This window comes from Mustela lutreola, chromosome 15, assembly GCF_030435805.1.
Source record: "Mustela lutreola isolate mMusLut2 chromosome 15, mMusLut2.pri, whole genome shotgun sequence".
NCBI lineage: Eukaryota > Metazoa > Chordata > Mammalia > Carnivora > Mustelidae > Mustela > Mustela lutreola.
In genome coordinates this window covers 15,576,306-15,588,493 of record NC_081304.1, presented here as the reverse complement: position 1 = coordinate 15,588,493, position 12,188 = coordinate 15,576,306, and the positions used below count along the sequence as shown (strand labels likewise).

Below are 12,188 nucleotides of genomic sequence, written 5' to 3'. Positions count from 1 at the left end.
CAAGGAGCCCCATGTGGGACTCGATCCCCGGACGCTGGGATCATGACCTGAGCCAAAGGCAGCTGCTTAACCAACTGAGCCACCCAGGCGTCCCCATTTTTTTTTTTTTTTTTAAACATGCATCCTAGATCAGCACTTTTTCTCTATTTATCCTAGTCCCCAAAGCAAAACTGGAAGATGGAAGAACTGTACTGTGTTGAAGCAAATAAGCGGTCTTTTCTCCTCGTCTGGAGGCTGCATTTTTGCTAATGATGTCCCGGTGTTTATATTTGCATTAGCAAAATAGAGGACGGATGAGTTTTCAGCATGTATTTGGTAAAGATAGGGCTTGTGCAGTTTTAGACCCCAGTTCTATCTTGCCTCACTGGGGACATAAAGAAATAGTAAATAATAGAGAACTTTAAAAGACAAGGATAAGCGGTAATCCCATGTCTGCATTTTGTTTGCTTTTTTTTCTTCTTCTTCTTTCTTAAAGTGCCATTCTCTAATACTTTAGGCTTCTGAGTGTCCCTTGGGTCTTCCGAGCTGAATCCCACTCAGCACACTCCTACTGACATTGGCGTTGACAAGCATTTAGCAGGGTTTCTGTCACATGTTTCACGAGTAATTTTTTCCCGCGCTAAATGTTTAATTGGCCCAAATTTGTAGTAAGATAAAAGATCGCATGGCAGAGTCATTAGCAGCCAAGAGCCCCTTGTTTCCTCCCCGTCTGAAGGAATGAGTACCCAGCTCACTATGGGGAGAGGACTTGAAGCAACTTGGGTGGTGGGTCTGGGTTGCTCCTGCCTGGGAAGGTGCTCAGGAGGGAAAAGGGATCAGGGAGGAGACAGTTAATCTGATCGTCCCACTGTTCATGCCGCTTTCTCTGGAGGGGGCATGGCCACAAGAGGATGAGACTCTTAGGGTCCCCCCCCCCGCCCCCCACACCGCTGGGTGCCTGGAAGAATGATAATCAAGGAGGAGAACACGGAAGAGGAGAAAAAGGATCCTGGCTACGGGGTAAAAGGTTTTCAGGGAGTTGTGTCTGAAAGACACAGTGGTTATTTGTCATTTGGTTCTTGAGTTGCTGTTTCCTGTATTTCTGTTCAAGTTGTCCTTCTCAAAACCAAATTTAATTTTATTTTTTTTAATTTTTAAATTTTTTAAAAAGATTTTATTTATTTATTTGACAGACAGAGATCACAAGTAGACAGAGAGGCAGGCAGAGACAAAGAGAGAGAGGGAAGCAGGCTCCCTGCCGAGCAGAGAGCCCGATGCGGGACTCGATCCCAGGACCCTGAGATCATGACCTGAGCCGAAGGCAGCGGCTTAACCCACTGAGCCACCCAGGCACCCTCAAAACCAAATTTTAAAGAAATCCCCTGTTCTCTGCCAAGAAAATGCCAGCTGACCTACCCATGTGGCTGTATTTAGGTTGTAACCTCCTCAGGGAGTTGAGAAGGGGCTTCACACCCAGTTACAAGATCTGCAAAAGCCAGAGCTGACAAAGCCAGCATGCAGAAATCTCTTTATCTAATACGGTTCTAGAAAATCCGATCAGTGCTCTTTTCCTGCCCCTACTGCAAAACTGCAGCTTTGCTCAGTTTCTTAGGTGACACCCTCCTTCCCCCACAAATAAAAGGAAGCGGAACTGTTTTTGCCAGGTGTCCATTAGCGGGCATGGCTTGCTGGGTGTTTGCTGAGGTTCAACTGCTGACCTGTTTTCGTTTCCTTCCTCCTGGGAAGAGATCTTAGCATCTCTGCTTGGGCGGGGTAGGATTCAAGCACAGATTCCAGGATTCTTCTCTCAGACTCATTTCTGTCCCATCATTTAAAGGCAACATTTAGTCCCACTGCTATCCATTGGGGCTGTGAACGGGAGCCCTGTGCTGGGGGTTGGGGGTGGGACATGGGTCTCCCGGCAACTGCTCCCGGAGCTGCCATCAAGGCTCGAGTCCCACACTGTGGTGTCTCGTTAATTATATGGCGAGCGCTCATGCCGCTCTTCCTTCCCCACCTACCTGATGTTATTTTCACTTTCAGCCACTTTTTCAGGCAATCCTGATGAACAAACTGCAGGCTTCCCACACAGCCGCAAGGCTCCAGGAGGGGGTTGGTTGGGGAACCCCCGGCTATCTGACAGATGCGACACAGGTCTCCCTCCTCCTCCTCCGAGTCCTCCTCCAGGAGACTAAATGGAAAACAAGCCCTGGTGACCGGGGGGTCTGCGCAGTTTCTACAAACTACAACTACTACTACTACTTCCCAGGATGTTAAAGGGAGAGGCCCCGCCAGGGCTGCCCGGGCTCCCCCACGGCTCTCTCTGACCCTACTGAAGATTCTTCCAGGTGACTTATAGTAGATTCACGGAGCCTTGTAGTGGACTCCTTGGCAGTTACTGACACGTGTGAGCCAACTGCCAGAAATCTAGAGGCGGTGGACAAGGCTACAGAGGAAGACCATGGAAGAGGCTGGGAGCTCCTCTCCAAGTCGTGGCCACTGTGGAAGTTGGTGGTACACCGTGTTGGTGAGTGTGTGGGATCTGTGGGCAGGAGGCCTGGGTTTGAGGCTTGCCTCTGAAACTTGGGAGTTTGATGACACTGGACAAGTTATTTAAGTTTCTCAGGTCTCTGTTCCCTCATGCATAAGGCCATGTGATGATAATGCCGCCACTGACTAGCTGACAGGGTCATGGGCAGACGGGATGTTGCCCATGATGGTGGTGTGCTGTTCTGCAGGCCACGAGTGCATCTAGTGTCTGGCGAAGCATTTGTAGACGGAGATCACTCAATAGATGTTGTTTGGGATGATGATGAATCAGTGAACCTGGACATGAACTCACTAATAGCACAACACTTGGCCAAGAAATTATACCGACATTCCAGAATGTAAGCTGCTGGAATCTGATGCAGATGGAATTGGGAAAATGGAAGCAAGTACGTTTTTGTCCAATAAATGATGAGTGAGACTAGCCAATTGATGTTCACGTAGGGAGGCTCTAAGAAGCCTAAGATTTGTTCTTTAGCATCCTCATGGACTAGGGGCTGTCTGGTCAAGGAAAGGAAACTGGCTAGAGACTGAAATCAAAGAAGAGGAAGAAATGGGCATTGTTCTGGAGACAGACATATGTGCTCAGTTTCTTCAGAGACTTTCCTCCCCACAGGAAAGGGAAGTCGCTAAAAAGAAACAGAATTATAGTTTTCCATTATGGGCACAAACAAAAGAAGAGCTATACCATACTTTTCAAAGACTCAATATCTCCAAGATGTCAGTTCTCCCCAGAATAATCTGTAGATTCAATGCAGTTTCAATGAAAATCCCAACAGGCTGACTTTGAAAGGTATATAGTCAAGGACTCTGAAGGAACAAAAAAATGGGGAGGGAGGCTTTGCACCACTGGTTACCAAAACTTATAAAAGTTACAGATATTGAGGGGAGGAGTCAAGATGGCGGAGAAGTAGCAAGCTGAGACTGCTTCAGCTAGCCGGAGATCAGCTAGATAGCTTATCTAAAGATTGCAAACACCTGAAAATCCATCGGCAGATCGAAGAGAAGAAGAACAGCAATTCTGGAAACAGAAAAACAACCACTTTCTGAAAGGTAGGACCGGCGGAGAAGTGAATCCAAAGCGACGGGAAGATAGACCCCGGGGGGAGGGGCCGGCTCCCGGCAAGCGGCGGAGCAACCGCGCACAAAATCAGGACTTTTAAAAGTCTGTTCCGCTGAGGGACATCGCTCCAGAGGCTAAACCGGGGCGAAGCCCACGCGGGGTCAGCGTGGCCTCAGGTCCCGCAGGGTCACAGAAGGATCGGGGGTGTCTGAGTGTCGCAGAGCTTGCGGGTATTGGAACGGGAAAGCCGGCTACAGAGACAGAGCCGACAGTAAGCTCGCAGCTCGGTGTTACCTTGAACCGGTCGCAGGCTCGGTGAGCTCGGAGCGCGGCCGGAGGTCAGGCAGACGGGAGTAACTGGGCGCTGTTCTCTGAGGGCGCACTGAGGAGTGGGGCCCTGGGCTCTCAGCTCCTCCGGGCCGGAGACCAGGAGGCCGCCATTTGTATTCCCGTCCTCTGGAACTCTACGGAAAGCGCTCAGGGAACAAAAGCTCCTGAAAGCAAACCCGAGCGGATTACTCACCCCGGCCCCGGGTAAGGGCGGTGCAATTCCGCCTGGGGCAAAGACACTTGAGAATCACTACACCAGGCCCCTCCCCCAGAAGATCAACAAGAAATCCAGCCGAGACCAAGTTCACCTACCAAGGAGTGCGGTTTCAATACCAAGGAGAGCAGCAGAATTCCAGAGGAGGAGAAAGCCAAGCACGGAACTCATGGCTTTTTTCCTGTGATTTTTTTTAGTCTTGCAGTTAATTTAATTTTTTCTTTTTCATTTTTTTTTTTTCTCGCCTTCAGGTAAAATTTTTTTTTTTTTAACTGTTACCTTTTTCTTTTTTAACGATTTTTTAATAGTTTATCTAATATATATATATATTTTTTTACATTTTTCTTAGGTGTTTTCTTTTTTTTTTTTTTAAATTTTTATTTATTCTTCAGAGAGAGAGGGAGAGAGAGCGAGCACAGGCAGACAGAATGGCAGGCAGAGGCTGAGGGAGAAGCAGGCTCCCTGCTGAGCAAGGAGCCCGATGTGGGACTCGATCCCAGGACGCTGGGATCATGACCTGAGCTGAAGGCAGCTGCTTAACCAACTGAGCCACCCAGGCGTCCCTTAAAGGTTTTTTTTTTTTTTTTTTTTTTAGGTGTTTTCTTTTTTAAAAAAAATTCTTTACTTTTCTTTTCTTTTTTTTTTTTTTTCTTTTTTATTTCTTCCTTTTTGAACCTCTTTTTATCCCCTTTCTCCCCACTCACGATTTTGGATCTCTTCTAATTTGGCTAAAGCATATTTTCCTGGGGTTGTTGCCACCCTTTTAGTATTTTACTTGCCCCTTCATTTACTCTTATCTGGACAAAATGACAAGACGTAAAAATTCACCACAAAAAAAAGAACAAGAGGCAGTACCGAAGGCTAGGGACCTAATCAATACAGACATCGGTAATATGTCAGATCTAGAGTTCAGAATGACAATTCTCAAGGTTCTAGCCGGGCTCGAAAAAGGCATGGAAGATATTAGAGAAACCCTCTCGAGAGATATAAAAGCCCTTTCTGGAGAAATAAAAGAACTAAAATCTAACCAAGTTGAAATCAAAAAAGCTATTAATGAGGTGCAATCAAAAATGGAGGCTCTCACTGCTAGGATAAATGAGGCAGAAGAAAGAATTAGTGATATAGAAGACCAAATGACAGAGAATAAAGAAGCTGATCAAAAGAGGGACAAACAGCTACTGGACCACGAGGGAAGAATTCGAGAAATAAGTGACACCATAAGACGAAACAACATTAGAATAATTGGGATTCCAGAAGAAGAAGAAAGTGAGAGGGGAGCAGAAGGTATACTGGAGAGAATTATTGGGGAGAATTTCCCCAATATGGCAAAGGGAACGAGCATCAAAATTCAGGAGGTTCAGAGAATGCCCCTCAAAATCAATAAGAATAGGCCCACACCCCGTCACCTAATAGTAAAATTTACAAGTCTCAATGACAAAGAGAAAATCCTGAAAGCAGCCCGGGAAAAGAAGTCTGTAACATACAATGGTAAAAATATTAGATTGGCAGCTGACTTATCCACAGAGACCTGGCAGGCCAGAAAGAGCTGGCATGATATTTTCAGAGCACTAAACGAGAAAAACATGCAGCCAAGAATACTATATCCAGCTAGGCTATCATTGAAAATAGAAGGAGAGATTAAAAGCTTCCAGGACAAACAACAACTGAAAGAATTTGCAAATACCAAACCAGCTCTACAGGAAATATTGAAAGGGGTCCTCTAAGCAAAGAGAGAGCCTACAAGTGGTAGATCAGAAAGGAACAGAGACCATATACAGTAACAGTCACCTTACAGGCAATACAATGGCACTAAATTCATATCTCTCAATAGTTACCCTGAATGTGAATGGGCTAAATGCCCCTGTCAAAAGACACAGGGTATCAGAATGGATAAAAAAACAAAACCCATCTATATGTTGCCTCCAAGAAACACATTTTAAGCCCGAAGACACCTCCAGATTTAAAGTGAGGGGGTGGAAAAGAATTTACCATGCTAATGGACATCAGAAGAAAGCAGGAGTGGCAATCCTTATATCAGATCAATTAGATTTTAAGCCAAAGACTGTAATAAGAGATGAGGAAGGACACTATATCATACTCAAAGGGTCTGTCCAACAAGAAGATTTAACAATTTTAAATATCTATGCCCCCAACGTGGGAGCAGCCAACTATATAAACCAATTAATAACAAAATCAAAGAAACACATCAACAACAATACAATAATAGTAGGGGACTTTAACACTCCCCTCACTGAAATGGACAGGTCATCCAAGCAAAAGATCAGCAAGGAAATAAAGGCCTTAAATGACACATTGGACCAGATGGACATCACAGATATATTCAGAATATTTCATCCCAAAGCAACAGAATACACATTCTTCTCTAGTGCACATGGAACATTCTCCAGAATAGATCACATCCTCGGTCCTAAATCAGGACTCAACCGGTATCAAAAGATTGGGATCATTCCCTGCATATTTTCAGACCACAATGCTCTAAAGCTAGAACTCAACCACAAAAGGAAGTTTGGAAAGAACCCAAATACATGGAGACTAAACAGTATCCTTCTAAAGAATGAATGGGTCAACCGGGAAATTAAAGAAGAATTGAAAAAAATCATGGAAACAAATGATAATGAAAATACAACGGTTCAAAATCTGTGGGACACAACAAAGGCAGTCCTGAGAGGAAAATATATAGCGGTACAAGCCTTTCTCAAGAAACAAGAAAGGTCTCAGGTACACAACCTAACCCTACACCTAAAGGAGCTGGAGAAAGAACAAGAAAGAAACCCTAAGCCCAGCAGGAGAAGAGAAATCATAAAGATCAGAGCAGAAATCAATGAAATAGAAACCAAAAAAACAATAGAACAAATCAACGAAACTAGGAGCTGGTTCTTTGAAAGAATTAATAAAATTGATAAACCCCTGGCCCGACTTATCAAAAAGAAAAGAGAAAGGACCCAAATAAATAAAATCATGAATGAAAGAGGAGAGATCACAACTAACACCAAGGAAATACAAACTATTATAAGAACATACTATGAGCAACTCTACGGCAATAAATTTGACAATCTGGAAGAAATGGATGCATTCCTAGAAACATATAAACTACCACAACTGAACCATGAAGAAATAGAAAGCCTGAACAGACCCATAACCAATAAGGAGATTGAAACAGTCATTAAAAATCTCCAAACAAACAAAAGCCCAGGGCCAGATGGCTTCCCGGGGGAATTCTACCAAACATTTAAAGAAGAACTAATTCCTATTCTCCTGAAACTGTTCCAAAAAATAGAAATGGAAGGAAAACTTCCAAACTCATTTTATGAGGCCAGCATCACCTTGATCCCAAAACCAGACAAGGATCCCACCAAAAAAGAGAGCTATAGACCGATATCCTTGATGAACACAGATGCGAAAATACTCAACAAAATACTAGCCAATCGGATTCAACAGTACATTAAAAAGATTATTCACCACGACCAAGTGGGATTTATTCCAGGGCTGCAAGGTTGGTTCAACATCCGCAAATCAGTCAATGTGATACAACACATCAATAAAAGTAAGAACAAGAACCATATGATACTCTCAATAGATGCTGAAAAAGCATTTGACAAAGTACAACATCCCTTCCTGATCAAAACTCTTCAAAGTGTAGGGATAGAGGGCACATACCTCAATATCATCAAAGCCATCTATGAAAAACCCACCGCAAATATCATTCTCAATGGAGAAAAACTGAAAGCTTTTCCGCTAAGGTCAGGAACACGGCAGGGATGTCCATTATCACCACTGCTATTCAACATCGTACTAGAGGTCCTAGCCTCAGCAATCAGACAACAAAAGGAAATTAAAGGCATCCAAATCGGCAAAGAAGAAGTCAAATTATCACTCTTCGCAGATGATATGATACTATATGTGGAAAACCCAAAAGACTCCACTCCAAAACTGCTAGAACTTATACAGGAATTCAGTAAAGTGTCAGGATATAAAATCAATGCACAGAAATCAGTTGCATTTCTCTACACCAACAGCAAGACAGAAGAAAGAGATATTAAGGAGTCAATCCCATTTACAATTGCATCCAAAACCATAAGATACCTAGGAATAAACCTAACCAAAGAGACACAGAATCTATACTCGGAAAACTATAAAGTACTCATGAAAGAAATTGAGGAAGACACAAAGAAATGGAAAAATGTTCCATGCTCCTGGATTGGAAGAATAAATATTGTGAAAATGTCTATGCTACCTAAAGCAATCTACACATTTAATGCAATTCCTATCAAAGTACCATCCATCTTTTTCAAAGAAATGGAACAAATAATTCTAAAATTTATATGGAACCAGAAAAGACCTCGAATAGCCAAAGGGATATTGAAAAAGAAAGCCAACGTTGGTGGCATCACAATTCCGGACTTCAAGCTCTATTACAAAGCTGTCATCATCAAGACAGCATGGTACTGGCACAAAAACAGACACATAGATCAATGGAACAGAATAGAGAGCCCAGAAATAGACCCTCAACTCTATGGTCAACTAATCTTCGACAAAGCAGGAAAGAATGTCCAATGGAAAAAAGACAGCCTTTTCAATAAATGGTGCTGGGAAAATTGGACAGCCACATGCAGAAAAATGAAATTGGACCATTTCCTTACACCACACACAAAAATAGACTCAAAATGGATGAAGGACCTCAATGTACGAAAGGAATCCATCAAAATCCTTGAGGAGAACACGGGCAGCAACCTCTTCGACCTCTGCCGCAGCAACATCTTCCTAGGAACAACGCAAAAGGCAAGGGAAGCAAGGGAAAAAATGAACTACTGGGATTTCATCAAGATCAAAAGCTTTTGCACAGCAAAGGAAACAGTTAACAAAATCAAAAGACAACTGACAGAATGGGAGAAGATATTTGCAAACGACATATCAGATAAAGGACTAGTGTCCAGAATCTATAAAGAACTTAGCAAACTCAACACCCAAAGAACAAATAATCCAATCAAGAAATGGGCAGAAGACATGAACAGACATTTCTGCAAAGAAGACATCCAGATGGCGAACAGACACATGAAAAAGTGCTCCATATCACTCGGCATCAGGGAAATACAAATCAAAACCACAATGAGATATCACCTCACACCAGTCAGAATGGCTAAAATCAACAAGTCAGGAAATGACAGATGCTGGCGAGGATGCGGAGAAAGGGGAACCCTCCTACACTGTTGGTGGGAATGCAAGCTAGTGTAGCCACTCTGGAAAACAGCATGGAGGTTCCTCAAAATGTTGAAAATAGAACTGCCCTATGACCCAGCAATTGCACTATTGGGTATTTACCCTAAAGATACAAATGTAGTGATCCAAAGGGACACATGCACCCGAATGTTTATAGCAGCAATGTCCACAATAGCCAAACTATGGAAAGAACCTAGATGTCCATCAACAGATGAATGGATCAAGAAGATGTGGTATATATACACAATGGAATACTATGCAGCCATCAAAAGAAATGAAATCTTGCCATTTGCAACAACGTGGATGGAACTAGAGCGTATCATGCTTAGCGAAATAAGTCAAGCAGAGAAAGACAACTATCATATGATCTCCCTGATATGAGGAAGTGGTGATGCAACATGGAGGCTTAAGTGGGTAGAAGAATAAATGAAACAAGATGGGATTGGGAGGGAGACAAACCATAAGTGACTCTTAATCTCACAAAACAAACTGAGGGTTGCTGGGGGGAAGGGGTTGGGGAGAAGGGGGTGGGATTATGGACATTGGGGAGGGTATGTGATTTGGTGAGTGCTGTGAAGTGTGTAAACCCGGTGATTCACAGACCTGGGGATAAAAATATATGTATATAAAAAATATATGTTTATAAAAAATAAAAAATTAAAAAAAAAATTAAAAAAAAAAAGTTACAGATATTAGGATGCTGTGGTATCGGATTAGGGGGGAAAAAAACCAGAATAGAGAGCTCTGAAACAGCCTCGGACATTCATAGTTCCGTTATATGACAGATGTGGCTCTTCAGTTTAGCCCGGAAAGATCCTGCAACAGCTGGACATTCATGAAGCATACCTCACACTGCATATTAAACCTCACTTCACATAGAAGTCCAAAATCCATTTCACACTAAGTGCTAAATGTGCAGCATTAAACTGTAGATATTTTATTTTTTTAAAAGATTTTATTTATTTATTTGACAGAGAGAGTTCACAAGTAGACGGAGAGGCAGGCAGAGAGAGAGAGAGAGAAGCAGGCTCCCTGCTGAGCAGAGAGCCCGATGCGGGACTCGATCCCAGGACCCTGAGATCATGACCTGAGCTGAAGGCAGCAGCTCAACCCACTGAGCCACACAGGCACCCCTATTTTTTTAAATTTTATTTATTTATTTGATATACAGAGAGAGACAGTGAGAGAGGGAATGCAAGCAAGGGGATTGGGAGAGGGAGAAGCAGGCTTCCCGCTGGGTAGAGAGCCCAATGCAGGGCTTGACCCCAGGACCCTAAGATCATGACCTGAGCTGAAGGCAGACACTTAATGACTGAGCCACCCAAGTATCCCAAAATTGCAGAGATTTTAGAAGAAAATAGGAAGCATCTCATAATGACCGCAGGTTGCAAAAGATTTCTTCATCAAGACCAGAAGTTACAAATCGCAATCCATAAAGAAGATGGGTCCATTTGCTTCATGAAAATTAAGAATTCATTGTCATTAAAAGATATCAAGAAAGAAAAGACAAGCTAAAAATTGGGAAAAGATATTTTCAACACATGACTGTTAAAGGATTAGAACAGTGGCCAGAACATAAAAGGGGTTCCTAAAATAAAAGAGAAATAGTCTAAAGGAAAAATGGGCACAAAATATAAGTATTTTGCAGAAGAGGAACACAAATGGTCATATGACATTTAAAAGAGCACATAAAATGCCTAACCTCATTAACAGTCAATGAGATTCAATGTAAATTAAAGCCACAATATCATTTTATTCCCATTAGTGAGGCAACATTTTGAAAAGCCAATCTATGTAAGGGCTGGCAAGGAAGCACAATGATAAGACATTACTAGTGAGACAGTAAGCGGCCATTTTTTTTTTTTTTTTAAAGATTTCATTTATTTTTTTGACAGATCACAAGTAGGCAGAGAGGCAGGTAGAGAGAGAGCCAGGGAAACAGGCTCCCTGCTGAGCGGAGAACCTGATGTGGGGCTCGATCCCAGGACTCTGGGATCATGACCTGAGCTGAAGGCAAAGGCTTCAACCCACTGAGCCACCCAGGTGCCCCACAGCCATTATTTACAATGGGGAAGGTGTGCTAACCTCTAGCTCAGCAGTTCCACCCCTAGATAAATATCCCAGAGAATTCTTCCCATGGGCACCAGGAGACATTTTGCAAGAACATTTATGTGGCCCTGTTTGCAGAACACAATAGAGAACCCCAATGCCCATCAACAGGAAAACAGCCAAATTGTGGTATATTCAGGTAACCCAATACCTTGTGTCGTGAACGCGAACAGAGTAAAGCCAAAAATATCAACAAGGATGCCCCTCGCTAACAGTGCTCCGGGAAATGCAAGTCACAGGGGAATAGATATTCCATTTCTATAGGGTTCAGAAGTAATGCATTTCTACAGAATTAAAAAATGTGCACAAAATATTGTTTAGGGTTGTGAGTTTGAATCCCGCATTGAATGTACAGATTACTTAAAATAAACAAATTAAAAATTTTTAAAAAATTGAAAGCAAAGGAATGATAAATGCAATGCAAGGATGGTTTCCTGGGGCGGGCAGAAGGGGTTGGGAGGGTGTAGAAGAGGGAGGAAGATGAGATAGGGTGGGTGAGGGGCTCAGGAGTTCAAGTAAATTTCTGTTAGCTGGAAGGCAGGCACCAGGATATTTGGGTTTTGTTTTATTTCGAATTCCTTAATTATTTGTATGCATTAAAGTAACTAACCAAGGGGAAATTTTTAGAGAGTATAAGTGGCATTGAGAAATGAGCTTGAAATATTAAAAATGAGGCATATTATAAAATATGAGCCAAAGTATACTAAG

At 42.7% G+C, this 12,188-nt stretch overlaps 1 protein-coding gene across 2 annotated transcripts in view; it reads right to left on the bottom strand.

Moving 5' to 3' along the window:
- MARCHF10 (membrane associated ring-CH-type finger 10) overlaps positions 1 to 12,188 on the bottom strand; it is a 93,261-nt gene that overhangs the window by 18,658 nt on the left and 62,415 nt on the right. For both annotated transcript variants that reach the window (XM_059147248.1, XM_059147249.1), the window contains exon 7: positions 2,001 to 2,170. In XM_059147248.1, the coding sequence (XP_059003231.1) occupies positions 2,001 to 2,170 (170 nt within the window). The remainder of the gene's footprint in view (positions 1 to 2,000; positions 2,171 to 12,188) is intronic.